Here is a 20702-nt window from a genome sequence, read left to right as displayed (position 1 = left end):
CACTTAATTTTGTCGCACTTGTTCAGGTTGAAAATGGCGGCGTGCTGTCCCGCACTTTGGGCGACAAACGTTAGCCAACGTGGCACTCGCGCAATATTTCTTAGTTTGTTTTACCAGAAAAGTATTTGTTTTTGTTTTTGTTGTTGTTGGATTTGAGTGTCCGTTTTTAACAAAGCCAGTATTACAAAGTCTTTACACAATTTTTTTTTTAAATATTTGTCTTATTTTTTTGGTATTTCCCTTATGTCAGTTATTTATTACACATTATTATTGGTAGTGTACATGACTGTAGGATGAATTGATAATATATTTTAGTATGAAAAACAACAAATCAAACAAGGTAAGCCCAGCATGTGGTTCTGGGACTTTTGGGGTTTTGTTTTACAGAAAAAAAAAATATAGAAAAAAACCAAAACAAAATAAAAAGCAAAAACATTCATCTTGTATTCTATTAAAGTGTTAAAAAATGAAGAAAAGCCGAATGAAAGTGTTACATGTCGTTTATGAAGCTACTGATTGAAAACGCATGAGATGAAGCTCCACGCCCTGTTTTGTTGTTGTTTATTTTTATCTTTTTTCTTTTCTTCTTTGGTCTGGTTTGGTCATGCCATTGTAGCATCACGTTTGTCTTTTTTTTTTTTTTTGGGTAATGTTTGTCCCCTTCACAATAAACATGTGACTGCATCCCTGACATCTGATTGTCTCCGCCTTGATGTGTTCTAAATCATGCCATCTTTGACTTTTGAAGATGTGCACCCCCTTTAAAAAAAAAAAAGAAGAAAAAAAAGTGCACCTCCGTATCCCCCCACACACTGCCTTAACAAACATCAAAGCTTACAAGTTAAATGCAAAAAGCAAAAATTAAAAGCATTACATTAAGCATTACATTAAAAGCGAAAAGCATTACTGACTTTCCCTTAGCCATCCATCCTCTTCACCATTCCCACAGAGTTGGCGCACCCCTTCACGTCCGCACTCGCCCTTGAAAGCTTCAACGAAAACTGATTTCTGAAAGTTGCAGACAAGCGCAAGTGGAAATTTATGACCATTTTGTCATGGATGGGTCTTTCCGAAACAAGTTGGCGCTCCCCCTCTTCTTAGAAAACACCTGAAATATAGGCAAAAAAAAAAAAAAAGCCTATTTATGGCAAATTAAATGGATTGAAAGAAATTAGTAGAGTTGACTATATCATAGAATGTGTTTCACTGTCACACATTTTCAGCCATGCACCCCCTTCAGTAATCTGACAGTGTTTTACGCACCTCCTCACTCCCACACTCACTTTTGGGAAAAAGCATCAATGAAAGCTGATTTCTAAACATCCATTGCATAAGTGGTAAGTTTTGGCATGTTTGTTATTGTTGAGTCTTTCCCAAACCTTTTTGGCTTTTATCAGGTTGGTGCACCCACGTTCCCTTGGACACAACTGGAAAAAAGGGAAAACTAATTCAGTTTATAGCCAACAAAGGCATGTTACAAGTTAAATGGTATAAACTAAATGCATTTCCCAGCTTTATAAGCCATCCACCGTTAAATATTCTGACAAGAGTTGGTGCATCCCTCCTCCCATGTACACACTCGTACCCCCTTCAGACCCACATTTTTTTCTGCTGGGCAAAATGTATTTTTTTTGCAGATTTTGCGTTCTCGCAATCTTTGCGAGAGAACGCAAAATTGTCACCTTCGCTGCGCCGTAAACACTTCCGGGTCATCTTCCATGTGAACAAAAGCAGTGGAAAAATACATGCTCCATCCTCGTCGCTTTGGGAAAGCTTTCCCACTGTTTTGTTTCATGTTTACAAACGTTCCATCCTCGTCGCTTTTGTTCACATGGAAGATGACCCGGAAGTGTTTACGGCGCAGCTAAGGTACGGAGCCCCTAAGGCAGGGATGGGCAATCTCGGTCCTCGAGGGCCGGTGTCCCTGCAGGTTTTTGAGGCTTCCGTTTTCCAACACAGCTGATATATGATCAGCTCATCAGCAAGCTCTGCATAAGAGGGATAACGATCTCGTTGATTGGAATCAGCTTGTGTTGGAAAACGGAAACCTCAAAAACCTGCAGGGACACCGGCCCTCGAGGACCGAGATTGCCCATCCCTGCCCTAAGGTGACGCGGTGGTAGGGAAAAAAAAAAAAAAACTTTGCGAGGGAACTCAAAGTTGTTTTTTTCGCCTACCATGTCACCTTCGCTGCGCCGTAAACACTTCCGGGTCATCTTCCATGTGAACAAAAGCGACGTGTAAACAAAGCAGTGGAAAAATACATGCTCCATCCTAGTCGCTTTGGGAAAGCTTTCCCACTGTTTTGTTTCATGCTTACAAACGTTCCATCCTCGTCGCTTTTGTTCACATGGAAGATGACCCGGAAGTGTTTACGGCGCAGCTAAGGTGACATGGTAGGCGAAAAAAAACAACTTTGCGTTCGCAATCTTTGCGAGAGAACGCAAAGTTTTTTGCGAGGGCACACAATCTTTGGGTAAGGGGGTAGCGGTGGCATTGGTCTCAAGACATGTGAGTGTCCAAAAGAAGACGCCTAGGACGTTTAACGGCTGTAATATATAGGCCAAGTCTGGAGTGGCGCTGTAGCACTGACACAGTGAGTTAACGGAAAGCGTAGAAGAAGAATCAGCGAGGCCGCCCTATTACTCCTCCCAAGAAACGTTTCTCGGCATACGATTCTATTAGGGGTGTGAATTGCCTAGTACCTGACGATTCGATTCGTATCACGATTCACAGGTCACGATTCGATTCGATACCGATTAATCCCGATACGAATGGTCACGATTCGATACCGATTAATCCCGATACGAATTTTTTTTTTAAGTCGATTGTTGCGATTTTTTTCCATTCAAATTTAGAAAATACTATCAGTAAATTTGTACATGTACACTGTAAGATTTGTATGAATATATTTATCTAAAACTTGAGGCTTATAACCGTGAGCCACTGTACACAAACAGTTTGCAATCTGTTTCACATTTGAACAGCATTAAAATAAAAATATTAAGGCTTAATGTGCCGTTCATATAACATTCTTCCATGCTCAAGGTGTGAATCCTAAAAAAAAAAAAAAAAAAAAAAAAAAAAAATCGATTCTGCCGATTATTGAATCGATTCGAGAATCGCGCGATGTAGTATCGCGATATATCGCCGAATCGATTTTTTTTAACACCCCTAGATTCTATACATTAACAGTAACAAAATGAGAGAACATTTGAGACAGTCGAAACAGGGGTCTAGCAACTGAGCAATAAACGAAAAGGGGTCTTCAAAATAGATTAAACATCAGTCTGTTCGGGAGAGGGAGGACTAAGATGGCTGCCCAGTCGCGGTGGAGAAGCATCATTGACTTAAGATATTAAGATAAAATGTAAAAAAAACAAAAATAAAAAAAATAAAAACTTCAGATAAAATATAGAAACATTATTCAAACGGGCCTGCGGTTGGCTGGCAACCAGTCCAGGGTGTCCCTTGGCAACTGCCCAGAGTCAGCTGAGATAGGCACCAGCACCCCCCGCGACCCTTGTGAGGAATAAGAGAAGAAAATGGATGGATGGATGGATTCAAACGGGTATATGAAAAAATGGAGCGCAACACAACATGCTGGGTTGACTACGGCCGGTAATGTTGCAAATGTAAGGACGGCTTAAGTTGTTTATGGAGATTGATGTGAAACGGCACCGTTCAAAAAGATAACTGTCTGGAAATGCTAGAACATGTATGTCCGGCCCAATTTAAGATTACAAATTGAATTGTTGACCAACTTAACAAAGTTACTTCAACTGGTGGTAACACACATCAAACTATGTTACGTCAAAACTTGCCAGTTGACTGAGTGAATGAGGAAATGAAATGTCGTGTGTGCCTGAAAGGAGGCGGAGACAGAGAGAACCTCAAGGTTCATTATGATAAAGCTGATTTGTGAAATGGACCTCCTGAAGAAAGGGCAAAGCAAGCCTGTTTATATCCCAAAAGGCGACATATAGACATTCACATTTAGTAGTTCATTATACCCAAAAGTTGGTGCACCGTGTCTCTTCCGCTTGATGCCCCAACAGGAGAAACACCCCCCCTACCCTAAAAAAAAAAAAAAAAAAAAAAGATTAAAGCAACATCACGAAAGATCTGGAGCACGCCCTCAAACCAAAGCCAGTTTATAGACAATAAAGGCTCAATGTAGAAAAATAAAGTGATTAAATTGCAGACGGCGATGCTGAGATGATGTCACAGATCAGTCTTTCCCAACTTTTGAAGATGCGACCCGCAAGCCCCCTTTCAACCATCAAAGAAAAGCTGCAAATGGCTAATAAAGGCTTCATGTTTCTTCATGGAACGGAATGGAAAAAAAAGAAAGAAAAAAAGGCTGTAATTAACAGGTGTCCACTAGATGGCGGAAGAAGACAAGCCAATGTACTCACTGTTATGGAGCCCTTAGTTTCACTTATTTAATTTTTTGGGGGAAAAGCAGGTTTAATCTATCTGAAAAATGAGAACAAAGTGCAGCAGACACAAAAATAGTAAGTAAATATAATGAAAAGAATAAAAAGCGTGCGTGTGTGTGTGTGTGATAAAGTAATTGAGTGCAACTTTTAAGTGTGCTGAATGTAAATGTGCGGCGGCAGCAGCAGCGGTGGCATAAAAAAAGGGCACCTGAGTGCTTTGCTAAAAGGCTGTGATGAATATTCACGCGGCGCACCTGATGATGTGTTTTTCCCTCCAACAATTGCCGCTGAAAGGCGTAAAATGTCTTTTTCAAAAGTACAAACGCACGCTCGGACGATAATGATGTTGTTATGACTGCCAGTCACACAAAGAGAAGACAGAAGTTTGGACTTTAAAAAAAAAAAGAAAAGAAAAAAAAAAGAGGAGGCAAGAACGAGCTTAGAGCAAAACTCAACAAGGGCACATGAAAGTAGTGTTTATGGCTTAAATAAATAAATACAGTAATAAGCAACAAATATAAACATAAAGTAAAACTAAAAATCCCAAGAAAACAAAAGTAAAAAATGTACATAAATAATGAAATGACAATTTTATGAATAAACCTAACATGTAAAAATGTAAATAAAGTAAATAAATAAATAAAAAACAATAAAAAAATTAATAAAATAAAAACAGTGTTACAAGTACAAATAAAAGTAAAAAACCAAAGATAAAAATAGAAATGAAATAAACAATAAACAGACAACTAAATGCTATAATAAATAAATAATAAAATAATAAATATGATTAAAACAGAAATAAAAGTAAACAGAAACATCAGAAATATAACACTTCAGTAAATAAAAAATATAAAAACATTAAAAAAAGCAAAAACAAACAATTGAGAGGACATTTTGTCTTTCCGACCTACCTGTCTCCTCATCCCCGTTGCCCGGCAACCACAGCAACTCCCTGATGTTACGTCAGCTCACCTCTATGAGGATTTGCGCTCGATTCAAGTTGTGAAAATCATCTAGTTTGCCCCAAATCTGGCTTGGCAGCTTCCCTGGCAGCGCAGATTTGATTGCCCGCGTTGGCACTTTTCACTTGAAAGGATGCCATTAAGAGCTTCTTTTATGAAGATATTTTGGAAAAAGGTGCACCCCCCAAAAGTGCTATCCCCCAAATCCTCTTTTCAGTCGCTTGAGTGAAAGTGTCGCTGTCAGCAGCACCTGAACACAGGCACACACACACACACACACACACACACCTGGCTTTAAATACATCCATTTGCAAATGCATTATTCATGTGGGCCCGGTAAGCACTAATGTATTTTTACCTGATGTTTAATGCATTGCAGCACAGCAACATGCTGAGACATGTTGTGTAATAATAGCTCGCCAACATGTCATCAAACCTCTTGGACGCTGCAAAAATTCACAGAAAACGCCAGCATCCAAAGCCCAATAACAATGTAAGAACAGTCGAGGCTAATAGTTCAAGTTGAAATGATAAAACGTCAATCAAACAAACATGTTCAAAGCTTGCTTACTTTATCCAGAAATCTACATTTAAAAAAAGCACCAGTAAAAATTAAAAATAATTTAAAACAAACACAAACAAAAACAAAAAAAACAAGAAAAATTAAACAAGAAAAAATCCTTAATCTCAAGCTTTCATATTGTAGTCTTTTGCAGTCCCGCACAACATTCTACATTCATTTTCAAGGCAGATTTCAGGAAAAATAATTAGACAAACATAAAATTCACTTGTTTTTATTTTTATTTATTTTTTATTGAAACTTCAATTACTCAGTGCCAGTTGCACTTAAACAGATTCTGACTCCTGGGGAGAAAAATTCAAAGTGTAATCTTTAAAAAGAGACCAAAATTATGCTGATAGTCCAAATGGTTGAAGAACAGCTTCAAGTTTGCTTTAGGTGCACCTTTTTTTTAGGCGTTTTTGGCAAAAATGGCAGGAGTGATAAAAGGCTTAACCGCTTACTCCTCACAAGGGTCACGGGGGTGCTGGAGCCTATCCCAGCTGGCTTCGGGCAGTAGGCGTGGTACACCCTGAATTGGTTGCTAGCGAATTACAGGGCACACAGTTACGAACAATCACACCTAATGACGATTCAGAGCGCCTAATTAACCTGCCATGCATGTCTTTGGAATGTGGGAGGAGACCGGAGTGCCCGGAGAACACCCACGCGGGCACGGGGAGAACATGCAAACTCCACCCAGGAAGGCTGGAGCCTGAACTCGATCCTCAGCACTGGGAGGCGAACGTGCTAACCAGTCAGCCACCGTGCCTGCTACTACTACTATCACTACTACTGCTACTGATAATAATGAATGATAATAACAAATGATAATTGATAAAAATACATAATAATAAATGATCATAAATAATATGTAGTAGTAGTGGAAGAAGGACAAAGAAGAATAGTATTACATTTATTATTTTTATTTGCCAAATTTGCATAATTTTTTTATGTTCAATTTTATTAGTTTAAGAAAATGGATGGATTATTATTATTGGTAGTAGTAGTTCCATGTACGGATCTTCTTGACCGCTTACCCCGGGTTTTCACTGGATGCGGTTGCGGTGCGGTTGCGGTGCGGTCCGGCGACGCAAGCAATTAGATTCCATTCATTCGAATGGTGCAGTTTACACCGCTTGCGGGTGCGTTGCGTGTCGACTGCGGAAGGCCTGCGGCGTGCCGCAAGCCTTCCGCAAGGATAGCCTATTTTCTATTTTTGCCGGACGCCGCAGCGGTAGGCCTCCGGCAAATGGCAAGCTAGCACAAAACACATCGAGCGGGACAGGAAGACCGAGGCAGTTTCAAAATAAATTTCCGGTTACCTTTCAGAATAAAATACTCGCCCGCTCCTATTTCGCAAGTTTTTCAGCAAAACGTGACGTGGGCGTCGCCGGGCCATGTGCTCATTCACGGTTTAGACACCAGCGAACATGGACGAGGAGAGGTTTATATTGGAGGTGGAAAACCACAAAATAATATATGACACGGCACATCCTTTTTATAAGGACTGTAATGTATTGTGAGTTTGATGTTCGCGATTGCTTGTTGTGCCCGTCTCGCTTGCCGTACTGAGCGGCAGCCGGACGCGGAAGACAGAAATAAAGAGTGGACCCGCACTGACCCGACTCTCGTTATTAATATACTTTACAAGGACAACCAAAAAAAGGATGCTGCATGGAATCTCATATCTTTCTGCTTCTCTGTTGAGCAGACTTTCTGTATGTTTGTCGTTGTGAAATGCCACATGATCGCGCGCGCGCGGTCCCGCGAGACACGTTGGGAAGTGGGCGGCGACGGAGCTGCCGGACCGCAGCTGTGCGGAGCCGGTGTGGATTGACAAAAAAATTGACCCGTCCGGAGCACGCAGTCAAGACGCACCGCACCGCAACCGCACCGCAACCGCATCCAGTGAAAACCCGGGGTTAGTCGTCACAGGGGTCACTGGGGTGCTGGAGCCTATCCCAGCTGGCTTTGGGCAGTAGGCAGGGGACACCCTGAACTGGTTGCCAGCCAATCACAGGGCACACAGAGACGAACAACCATCCACACTCACAAGCACACTTAGGGACAATTCGGAGCACCCAATTAACCTGCCACGCATGTTTTTGGAATGTGGGAGGAGACCGGAGTACCCGGAGAAGACCCACGCGGGCACAGGGAGAACCTGCAAACTCTACCCAGGAATGCCGGAGCCTGGACTTGATCTTGCGTCCTCAGTACTGGGAGGCGGATGTGCTAACCACTCAACCGCCTGTATGGATTTTGTGTGATGATTTTTTTAAAGAATGATTTCTTCTTTGTTTCTGCTTTAAAAAACAAAAAACAAAAAAAACATTTCTATATCTATCTATCTATCTATCTGTCCGTCCGTCCGTCCGTCCGTCCGTCCGTCCGTGTCTTTCTGTCTGTCTATCGATCTATGATTTGTCACCTGATTTTTACTTTTTTCACACTTTTATAGAGTTATGGAACGTAAACCATAACAGCATTGTTGTTTTCAACATATTTCAAAGTCTGCAGATGAAAAACAATAATATACACCAATTTTACCAAGCACAATTATATTTTTGAATTGGTTTTCTGAATTTAAGTTAAAAACAAACAAACAACTGTAATATAGGTAATTATGATATCAGGTTAACACATTGTACAGTTGTTGACTTGGATCACATCATACAAAAATGACCTCATTGGGCAATGAGCCATATGCTGCTTCACCAAAACATCTATATCTAATCACATTTCAGCTTATGTGGAAAAAGCACGAGTATGTTGGAAAGTGATTTTTGTCAGTGCAGCTTATTATCTTCACACCTCTGTGTGCACGTGGATGCCAAAATGAAGGATTTTAGAATCCTTTTTTTTTTTTTTTTTTTTTAAACAAAAGACAAAGGGTCCTTAGGGCTGTCGTGATGGAGTCGTCGAGGCGTGACGTTCGGAACGTTGGGATTAGAGCGGTGGCGTCTGGCACAGCGTGTGGCTCTGCTTGAGCTTCCATTGAATGTGAATGTGTTCCTGTTTTTGCCGCGATAAAACAATAGCGGCGCCGATGTTGATTGCTCGCGGGGAGCGGGTGAATGACAAAGCCAGGACGCACCTATTTCAAAACAAATATTTAATTTTGACCTTTATGTCTAGACTGGAAAATTGATTGCGATTATTCTTTTCGCTTGTTGACATGTGCGATGTTATTTCCTTACTGGAAGCCATTTTGTTCAAAAGAGTTCGGGTAAGGGTAGGGGATGCATAGAGAATAGGGATTGGTTTCGGGTTAGGTTTAGGAGGTTAGAAGGTCAGAGGTCGGGTTAATGTGAGACATAAGGGTTTAGGGTCGAGGTTTAGGGTTGATCTCTGACAACTAAAGTTAGTGTTTAGATTAATGTTTGGGTTCGGTAGAGCTCCAGACTGCCCCTTACTGCTGACATTTTATCCTAGAATGAAGGAAAATCTCTGCTTGCACGTGCGATCAATAAATGTGCTCGTTTTTAAATTTTTCTTACCAAATTTTTTTCTTGCTAACTTCTGCTCTACAACTTGGCCCAGTTTTTGTTGATATTGCGCAAATGAGTTTATTTGCCAACTCCAAAAGAAGAAGAAAGCATTTCACAGCAAGGACTCTGATTGGCCGTTAAAACTGTATAACTAATTGCGTTTCCAACTAGGATTAGGTTTTCAAAATTGGGTTCCTGGGTTTCAAACTACCATTATGTTTTCAAATTAGGTTTGCAAACTAGGTTTAGCTTTTTACATGAGGGTTTGAAGTTATGTTTTTAAAAAAGTGTTAGGGTTTTAAACTAGGATTAGGTTTCAAACTAGGTTAAGGCTTTCAAATTAGGGTTTCAAACTAGGGTGAGGGTTTCAAATCAGGTTTTTCAACTAGGGCTAGGGTTTCAAATTTTGGTTTTAAACTAGGTTTAGGTTTGTAAATTAAGGTTTCAAACTAGTTAATGTTTCAAATTTTGGTTTTACATTGAAGAGATAATTCACTCATTGAGCCACTTTCAGCAGTTAAAAGTTTATATTTTGTCCGGAATGAATATGATAACTTCATTATTTTTCATGAACAATTAATACCTTTAAAAACGAATTTTTCCACTTGCTGTTGTCTGAAGGTGACATCACCTGTGCCAAGGAAGTAGGTAACGACCAATCATGGCTCGATTTCCTGACCAAACCCCAAAAAACAGGTGAACCTTGATTGGCCGTTACGTACTTCCTCAGCACAGCTGATGTCATCTTCAGTCGACAGCAGGTGTGAAATTTGTTTTTTAAAGCTATAAATTGTTCATGAAAAATAATGAAGTTATCACATTAATTCTGGACAAAATATTAACTTGTAACTGCTGAAAGTGGCTCAATGAGTCAAGTATCTCTTTAAGGTTTTAAACTAGGGTTAGGCTTTCAAAGTAGAGTAATTTTCAAATTGGGGTTTTAATAGATGTCAAACAGGTAACCCTGACACTCAGTCTCAGTGACTTTTTCCGGTACGTTATTTTTAACCAGCCCTGTTAGTTACTACCGTATTGCTGCTGTGTTACTGCCGCATCACAGGCACTGTTAGGAAAGAAAAGCTAAGGTATATTATTAAACCTTTGAAAACTCTTTCTGTGTACCGTCTTTCTTTGTAAATATCTCATGTTTCAATGTGGGCACATGCGGCTTATGTATGTATAAAAGGCTTTTTCCTTTACAAATATACTGGGCGCGGTTTATAATCAGGTCCAGAGATTACGGGAAATCCAGCCTTCAAAATAAAAGCATGCCAGTTGGTACTGCAAACTGCTCGGCATCCTCCTCAAGCCAAAACTATTTCATGCCCAAATAGTTAACGTCACGCCCTAAAACAGTAACAAAGTAGCTCAGCTAGAGCGCTTAATGAAATGTTCAAACTATATTACTGTGGCTTAAACTTTTATTTTGTGATGCAGTACAGTGCATGTGTACAGTACAGTTCAGTTGTATTTACCTTTCAAGAAAAAAACAGATGCACTCCAATTGTTTGTTTTTCTGTATTTATTTTACAACTCTCAGTCCTTGCAGGTTTTCAGCAATTATCGTCAAACATGTATCATGGAAAATCTCAGAATTCACCTTACAGTTGCTTTAAAATCTCGTCATCATCAACAATGGCAATCCGCAGCTTCACTTCGTATACAAACGGTTGTTGCTCTCATTTGTTAGCATGCTATTTGATGAGCACCGTTGTCATCGAGCGACTCGCGTCGGCGCGCCCTGCAGGAGGTAAAGAAAATACATCTCCTCTCATAGAAGGCCTCCTCTAATGACAAAGCCCGCCGCCCACCGTTTGTAATCTGAGCGTCTGCTGAGACGATTGGAGTAATTACGACAATTTGTCCTGCGCACGACGGGCCGGCCCTGCAGGAGGCCATAGAGAAGTATCTCTGCTTCATTCACGACTGAACTTGAGCGTTTTGGCTATTTGGGGGATGGCACTAATGTTTTTATTTTTTTTACATCACCCTGCGTGAGCTTGTTTGCAGCTCGGGATGTCGTGAAACTCATATACAGATTTGTGCGTTTGTCTGCCACGTGAACAGTGTTTAGTGACGTTTTGAAATAGGCAACATTACAACAATAGAGTTTGTTGATTTTTTTTTCAAGATGGCGTCTGCTGAACAAGAAATATCCAAGCTCAGTAATGAGTGAAATAGGGGTGAGGGTCTGTAATGATGTTACAATGACAATATTGTGATATTGCAATACAGTGCAGTTCACTTTTCGCGGCCTCGCTGTTTCACTGATTTTTTTTGTGTGTGCAATTTTGCATGCATTTTTTTTTTTAAGTAATGTACCTATTTTATCAAATGTAATGAAGGTTTGAACATTGAGAATATTTAAATGAGAGAAATGTGAGAAAATGTAAAACCCTCAATGAGAAAAGTGTAACTGCGTGGTGAGGGGTTTTAGAGCCTTAAAACATTTATAGTAGCTAAATGTAAAACATAAAGCTAACTTCTTTGCGGATTTCACTTGTTGTAGGTATGTTTTGGAACCTAACCCCAGCGGAAAACGAGGGCACTGTACTGTATTGAAATTGCCACAATTTCGTCGTCGTCATGTCATGATTTTAGAAGCAGCACATTTGTTTAAAAGATGAGGTTGTCTTCCATTTGTGCAGTTCCAGCACCCTCTGGTGGTTAGTTTATTAGTGCAGTTTAATTTAAATTAGGCATGTTTTGGCGATCCACGTTTAATGTGCTGTTGAGCCAATAGGAGCACATGACAATAAAATGACAGGCCAAGTCTATTTGTCACTGCCATTATGTACAAAAACAGAATACTGTAGTGTGCTCTTTTTTTAAACAATATTGTGAGTTTTTATACAGTACTGATTTTTTTTTCTTAATATTTCCACCCTCCCCACAATATTGTGATAAATATCATATGATGAGTTTCATATTGTGATAATTTTCATATTGTAACATCCCTAGTTGGGTTTAAAACAAGAGTTGAGATGACTTCAATAATGCTTTTTTAAAGAATTCTAAGATGAGACCTAACCCTTACGTAATCCCTGACCCTAATTAAACCCTAAACTAGGGGTGGGCGATGTGATATGGTACAAATGTCATATTATCATTCTTTAAAAATAAATTCACAATCTCGATTTTATCACGATTCTTTTTTTCTTTTCTTTTTTTTTTTTTTTTTTTTTTTACATATTTTTAGATTAATCTTCACATTTCTGTACATTTTTGTAAAATTTAAAACATTTACAATGTATATAAAACTCTAAAAGAAAAAAAACAGACATATTAAGCCAACTAAGCTTTCTAAACAGGTTTCAATTGAAATAGTGCATTTTTTTTTATCAAACAGTGCAATGAATGTAAACATAAATGGTAATAAACAGCCTCAATTACTTCTTTCCACCGCTTGCTTGTTTTTTCATATGGAGTGTGCTTGGTAAATGACTGTGTTACCGTGGCTTGTGTTAGCTTGGATGTGCTAGCGGCTGGTCTCGGTTTCCGTTTGTTATGGCTGTCGGCGTACAGTTTCGGACGCTTCTCCGCATGTGATTAAACAGGTTCGTTGTGTCGCCATCTGACGTCCGAACGGAGTCTCCGCAAACTTTGCAAATTACTTCTCTCTGCGCTTTGTCCTCTGGGGAAAAGCCATGGAGGTGGACTTTCTTTTCGGGACCAAATCGGTATCACTTTGGCTTTCCGCCATGGCTTCCCGCTATACTTTTTTTTTTTTTTTTTTTTTTAATTATAATGCTTTATTAACAGTTCAACACAGCTTTGCACTTAATAATGCGACTTGCATACATAGATACAGAAATCGATATACAGTTTCAAGATAGTAAAATACACACACATAAAAAAAAAAAAATAATAATAATAATAATAAGCTTTGACATGAAAACAGGTCAACCATCCCTGGATATTACACAAATGAAGCATCATACGAGAAAAACGTCTAACAGATTCGACAATTTACTGCTTTTCTTATTGTTGACTAATTTCACAGTTTTGAAAACAGTTTGTTTGGCAAAAAATTACATTGAAGAAGAAAATGTAGTCCACCAATTTTGTTGAAAATCGAATTGGGAATAAAAAACCTAATTGAGTCTGGATTCAAGAGACATTTTTTTAACCAAGTAATCTTAAATGTATTAACAACGTCACAAAAATTCAAAATTTCAAAACCCCCCTCTGCTTTGCTATTGGATAGCACCCGCTTCTTGAGCTTGTGAGACTTATTCTTCAAAATGAAGTCAAAAAATATCTTACCTATTTCAGTGACTGTTGACTCCTTCACAAAAAGAGATAGCGATGGGTAAACAAAACGAGATAAAGCCGGCTTCCCGCTATACAAACAAGCAGGGAGGCCGGAGTGTGACGTACAGTGCACTGTCCGTGCTGTGATTGGTTGGTCGGGTACACATCAGCAGCTGTGGTCGATATTCTCCCAGACTACAGGAGGCAGTAAAGAGTGCCAACAGTGTATGAACAGCGCTAGTTAACACCACAATAGAAGTTGAACATGTTTTTTCCTCAATAAACTATTGACAAAAACAGTTTGAGATGAGTTAGCAAAGTAAATAAAACACAGAATGGTAAAGTAGAAAACACTGTTTACGACGGCGTTCGCTCGTCCGCGACTCCGCGTAGTTTACAAATTCTCGTAGGTGCGCGTGTGGGCAACGTGGACGTGTCGCGGCGCGGGGAGAGTTGCGTACCCGTCGGATAAGGTTCCGAGGCGGCTGGGCTGCGCTGGCACCGGCGGGGGGGCGTCTCCGCGCCGGCCGCGGCCCCAAGGTTGAGTGGACGTGGGGAAGGGGGGCAGCCTGGCCGCCTCCCCGCGACCCCACGGCTCCGGGCCACCATGGCCGGGCGGTCAGGGCGTCCGCGAGCGTCCGACTCAACCGCGGCCGCGGGCGTCTTCGGCCCCTCGTTCGAACGTCATTTCGCTTTGTGGAGTCGTGTGGACACCACGGATGCGTTGGGCTCCTTGTGGAGGAGTGGAACTGTCACTTGCCTTCGGTGCCGGGAGACCATGTAAGTTTGTGTGGGTGTTTGTGTGAGTGGAGGGAGGAAAGAAAAAAAAAAAGACCTCACGGATGCATCAAGCATAAACCAAGCTTGAGCCCGCATAAAGTTGAACTGTATAGAATGTGCCACGGACGATCTTGCCGATCTGTCAGCTTTATGAGATCGTCAACACATTAAAGTTCTTAACGATCTAATATCGTCATATCGCCCACCCCTACCTTAAACCTAACCCCATAACCATCATATTGTAGCATTCCAATCAAAACGAGCCGACGTTAGCTTTCTAGTAGTCACGACTCAGACCATTAGTCATGCATCATTTCAGGACAATCAATTAATATTTACCAAAATGTCTCTCCTGCGGAAATGGCAGATGCTATCTCTCTCTCTCACTCTCTGTACCGCCACCTCCTCATCCTACCCGACCCCCCTGTGCGAATGGCAGCGTGGGATTAAAGGCGACACGCTAGATGGGAGCGGCACTCAGCAGGCCTGCGGGGCCATCTCGCTCTGTTCATGGCAACGCTGCTTCTGTTCCATTGCATCCACGCACTAACTGTTTATGTTGCAGGGGGGAAAAAAACCAGGAGTTCATATGGGAATGCTGAGAGATGATCGCCCTGAGATACAATGCCAATTGTCCCCTGGTGGCTTTTTGCACTCTTAAGTGATGCTATCAGAGCAGATTGGATTTAGGACATCATCAGCTATTTTTTAAATTTGTATTCTTGATAACAAAAAAAAGTGCTCTTAAGTGTTGAAGTGAAATCATATAACATTTTCAATGTGTTGCAATCTTTTGACGGTAGCTTAGCCTACATTGGCATGAATGTAAATAGTAAACAATCTGGTTTCTTTGAACATATTTTTTAATCTTGGGTGGATGGGGGTGTTTAAAAAAGTTATTAATAGCACATCGCCAGTACAAGCCGACACATTTTGTTCTTTGATTGTTAATTGTGATAACTCGTGAAGGCTTTTATACATCAAGAATGTGCTGGTTGTTCTGTTTGATTTTTTTTCTTGGTGATGCCAGTTTCTAATAAAAAAAATAAAAATATATATAAAATTTGTTCAAGAGAAATAATAGCAGGCACGCTGAGATCCAGTCGGACATTTTGTATTCGATTGCATTTCAATAGTGCCGCTATTAATTTCTCGTTAACGAGTGCAGGTGTTCATATCAGCAGAACAACAAACATTTTGTTGAATTCATCGACACTGTGCTTTGTTATCAATCACAATAACAAGCAAAGGTGTTCTCAATTCTGTTTCATCATTTGATGCCAAAATAGTGTTTAATTTAATAACGTCCACACGTTTCATCAAATAGCACACACGGCCAGAATCAAATGCACATTTTATCTTTTGACTACATCCCTTGAGCAGTAACGTCACTATTAAAAGTGATAAGGTTTATATCAGCGCCAACACCAACGTTGTGGTAATAAAAGAAAAGAAGGGTTGTGGTCATTTTATTTATAAAACAAATTTTAATATTGTGTGTCAACAAACAAGAAAATGTGCATCAAATAATTATATCATAATTATAGCAGCTCACTCAAACTCAATGACATCATTAAAATAGCTTCACATATTATCATCACTAAGATGATGTAGATCACAAAAGTATTGAGACAGCGCCAGGATGTGAAAAGAAAATGTGGGCAAAAGTGTTCGGACACCGACAGGCATTTGACAAAATACAGGAAGTGAAAATAATATGTGGTCAAAAGTAATGGGACACCTAGAGAAAGAAAATGTGGACAAAAGTAGGCTGTTGAAAAAAGTGTAGTTCGGACAAAAGTATTGGGACAGCTTCGATCAGTTGGACAAACGGTCAAAAGTAATGGGACATCTTTGTAAAGTGAAAATGTGAAGGAAACATTGGTTGTATTGGGTCACTTATAGAAACTAAAAAGCAAAGTTGCTGCCTTTTGAGCAGCATGGTGAATGACTGGTTAGCACGTCCGCCTCCCAGTTCTGAGGACTCAGGTTCGAGTCCAGGCTCCATTTGCATGTTCTCCCCGTGCCCGTGTGGGTCTTCTCCGGGTACTCCGGTCTCCTCCCACATTCCAAAGACATGCATGGCAGGTTAATTGGGCGCTCCGGATTGTCCCGAGGTGTGCTTGTGAGTGTGAATGGTTGTTCGTCTCTGTGTGCCCTGCGATTGGCTGGCAACCAGTCCAGGGTGTCCCCCGCCTACTGCCCAGAGCCAGCTGAGATAGGCGCCAGCTTCCCCCGCGACCCTTGTGAGGAATAAGCGGTCAAGAAAATGGATGAAGTTGCTGCCTTTTAAAACAAATAGCCTACAGCATATTAGACAAGTAGATGGTATGTCCCCTCTTTTTCTTTCAATAAATTCTTGTTTTTCTTTCATATTTCAATTTCTTTCCATTTCAATCATACTTATAGGTGAAATGTAATGTGAAATGCAGTTTACACATACGGTATTTTGCAGCCAAACGCTGAGTTACATTTTTTGGGAGTACCAAGATGGCGGCGTCGCGGGAGCTCCCGGCCCAGTCGCGGCCTGGAGCCCCGGGGTCGGGGGGGTAGCCGGCGGTCGGTTGGTGGCGAGCCGCTGGTTCCCGGTGGCGACGACTCGGTCCGAGGCCCGGCCGTCGCGCCCCGCGGGGCCTCCGCCTCGCTCGCCACCGACGCCTCGGAACTCAGCCGTTGGGTACGTACGCAACTCTCCCCGCGTGTTCAAAGCTGAGGCCAGTGTTGTGTGCACGAAATGGACTGTGTGGAAACAGAAGAACTGTTGTAACCGGTGTTGTTGAACGGCTGCGGTTGGATAATCCTGACGTTTATAAACCACGGTTATTTATAAAACCGTTAATTGCCACACCCCTAATTGACGATTAATCAAATTAATACCATTTATTTATTTTACTTCATAGCTGACAAAATTGATTCACATCCTGACAAGAGCTATGCTCTCTTTTAGTTCATTTCCTTTGCCGGAACCGACCTCCTGCCAGCCAAGTGCTTTTAATGCTTTCCTACCTTTTTGCTTGAGGAGCATCAGGAAGAAAGAAAAATCACAACAGCAGAAAAGGGAAAAAGTTCCACAGATGAAATGTGGAGATGCACCTTGAAGTTGTTGAAAGTTTCCCTCATTAAAACGCCTGCCGAACAGCTGCCGCGCGCCATCTATCAGGTTGGCTTCGCTCCATCGCAACGCGTCTTCATTACGTCCATGAGCGCCCGGTACGTCGCTCTCGTCGCCGTCAAAAGGAGCTCTTCCGAAAACAAGCGACGCCGCTGCGGCGACAGACGCCGGCGGCCTCCTTTGGAGACGCTTCAAAGCTTCAAAAGCTCTCTGAGGACTTTTAGCGAGCTGCCGCAAGCTCGCAGCAGGCGGGAGATACATGAAATAAAAATGACAAAGAACCATAAAGTCAGCTTTTGAGGAAATAAAGACGTTTCACGGACGTGTTTTGGATTTCGTGTCTCACGTCGGCAACCTTGATAGGATTAATAATTCAGTAGAAGAGCAAGAACAAAGTCATCAACCGTTTTCCGTCCACAAATGGATGTCTTTCACAAGTATCACTAGACCTCCGCCAAGGCAACAAAAGAGGTGGGGGGGATGTCATATTTATGTTTTTTCATGGATGAGATCAGATAAGAATTATAATCGTTTTCTTGGAGTAAAGTAATAGCACACACACACAGAATGAAACACTTTTTTTTTTTTTCTTTGATTGCATTGGAATCCACTGAGCGCTATCGCTGCTATTCATCGCAATCAAATTCATTTGTCTTTGTGCACTTTTTATCGAGATTGTGTCTTTTCCACATGATATAACATTTAATCGCAATCAAAAAATGCTTGAAAAAAAATAATAGTACACATGCCCTTTTGTTCTTTGTGTTGAAATGTGTAGACCGGTATCACAATAATCCAAAAACATTTCCGTATGCACACCTTTTATGTCTTTTTCACACATGACTTTCTTCAGGTTTTGATTGGCTCAAATGCCCTTGTGGTTCTTGTTGCTTTGGCATGTACACTTCTACATCGTGGAATACCAGCGATGTACTTGAGGACATGCTGGAATCATCCGGAGTATGTGATGTTTCCTCACTGCTCCGCTTGAAAAATTGAAGAATCATTTCAAAATCGTCCCAAGATTCATACAAAGACACAAAGTCACCGTTGACACTGTTGAATATTTACACGTGTGTACAACTATTTACACGTGTGCCCCTGCATGTCCGATCGCGACGTCAAGTTCTGCCGTATGCACTCCTTCCCCGCTTTTTTAAATGAAGTATTCCTTTGGGTTCTGCCCCGAGGCATCCTGGGAGTCCGTCTGGTGTTCAAAGGGTAAATCCTGGCTTTCCTCCCGATGGCTGTTTTTCACTTCCTGGTTCCGGTATGTCTCCTTCCGCCGGTACAGGAACTTGGCGGCCACGGCTAGGCCGGCCACCATCACGAAGATGATCACCGCGATCATGCCTGTCAGGAAAAGTCACAAATAAGCTTCTTGACTAAGCGGAATCACCAGAAAACAATCTCGAAATCCGTTTAAAGATTTGTTAAATTCCAAGTTTTTGCATCAGCCTATGGGTCAGTTGAATTCTGCCTAGCAACAGGAAGGGGAAAAGAGAGGGGGGTGCAGCAAAGAAAAAAGTATTCAAGATGGAATGATAAAAGAATGTTAGGAAATTATGATAAAAGGTTGACAATGTGCATTATATAAGAACAAAGTATTCATTTGTGGAATTAAGTCATGTCATGACTTGTTGAGATATAATAGGACTAGACTTGGGGCAGATGAGGCAATGTCCCACCAGCTTCATCACATGGTGGTGGTTTACAAAATAATGTATTTTATATTTAATACGAAGAAGCAAAAAAAAAAAAAAAAAAGAACGCTATGGCTACATTTGGGGCAGACGAGAAAGTGCCCCACCAAACCCAGCTAGAATTTTTTTATTTTTTTTTAATACACCATACAGTGTGTGTGTGTGTGTATATATATATATATATATATATATATATATATATATATATATATAGTATATATATTAATTTATCACAAAAAAAGTTGCATTAATCATGTGTTAATGCAGATTAATAACACTATTCATTTTGACCACAGATTATCCTTTATTTCGACAGCGGAAGGTTACGTTAAAGGTTGTGTTTGAGCAGTAAACATGCATTAAAGGAAAGCATTTAATAAATGTTTGCGTATGACATTCAGAATATTTGTTCATGTCAAACTACTGGGGTCATTTTTTTATTTTTTATTATGAAAGTAATTAACTGATTAGAAAAAGAGGAGGATGAGCATGTGCACTGGATCAAAAAATTAAATGTCAAAAGACTTAAACTATAACAGGTGCTATTCAAATTTGGTGGGGGAAAAAAAAATGTTGATAAAAGACTTTTAATGAAGCTATTAATCATGATTAACCAAAATTCTGTGATTCGTCTGATTAAAAAATTTAATCGTTTGACAGCTCTAATTTTATTATTAAAACACAGTAATGAGTGAAAATTGCAACATTATCCGTTTTGATTGCGCCTAGCAAAAAGTGGCTATGCTACGAATGTGTATTAGGATGACACTGAAGTGGAAAAAGTATGAAAAGTTGTAGCGCACGAAATATGTTTAGAAAAAATAGTTGTATAATTACGAGACAAAGATTATAGGTGCAACTGTGCAAGGTGCTACTTATTTTATATTTCATATAGAGCAGCAATTGAACTATGAAATGCCAGCATTTTATAGGCTAAGGGGCAATTATGATCAAGCCCCATTAATTCTGCATAGCAACAAGTTGACATACTATGAAGGAGTATTAGGGGCACTAGGGGTGTGAATTGCCTAGTACCTGACGATTCGATCCGTATCACGATTCATAGGTCACGATTCGATTCGATACCGATTAATCCCGATATGAATTTACAAGTCGATTGTTACGATTTTTTTTTACTCAAAATCGATTCGGCTGCCTATTGAATTGATTCGAGAATTGTGTGCTGTAGTATCGCGATATATTGCCGAATCGATTTTTTTTAACACCCCTAAGGGGCACTATGAAAAAAAAAACATTTAAAAATTTGATGTCATTATATTACCAGAATAAAGTCATAATACTACAAGAAATACATGATTAAAAAAAAAAGTGGTTAAAAAAAGTGGTTTCCAGTTTTTGGGGCAAACAAGGTAGTGCCCCACCAGATGAGATTTTT

General features: G+C 40.4%; 1 protein-coding gene and 1 long non-coding RNA gene across 4 annotated transcripts in view; both read right to left on the bottom strand.

Moving 5' to 3' along the window:
• Positions 1-458: 458 nt before the first annotated feature.
• Positions 459-1813, bottom strand: LOC144019434 (uncharacterized). Its single transcript, XR_013283676.1, has 3 exons — positions 1683-1813; positions 1380-1427; positions 459-1108 (listed from the first exon to the last, which is right to left on the bottom strand). It is a non-coding gene; the product is annotated as an uncharacterized LOC144019434 (long non-coding RNA).
• A 14166-nt stretch (positions 1814-15979) lies between these two features.
• Positions 15980-20702, bottom strand: part of LOC144021123 (contactin-associated protein-like 4) — a 96289-nt gene continuing 91566 nt past the window's right edge. For all 3 annotated transcript variants that reach the window (XM_077525167.1, XM_077525168.1, XM_077525174.1), the window contains one exon: positions 15980-18956. In XM_077525167.1, coding sequence (XP_077381293.1) covers positions 18760-18956 — 197 coding nt within the window. In that variant the 3' untranslated portion in view covers positions 15980-18759. The remainder of the gene's footprint in view (positions 18957-20702) is intronic.

Source organism: Festucalex cinctus, chromosome 1 (assembly GCF_051991245.1).
Source record: "Festucalex cinctus isolate MCC-2025b chromosome 1, RoL_Fcin_1.0, whole genome shotgun sequence".
Taxonomy (NCBI): Eukaryota; Metazoa; Chordata; class Actinopteri; order Syngnathiformes; family Syngnathidae; genus Festucalex; species Festucalex cinctus.
The sequence above is the reverse complement of the archived record's forward strand: the minus strand, read 5'-3'. Positions and strand labels throughout refer to the sequence as shown.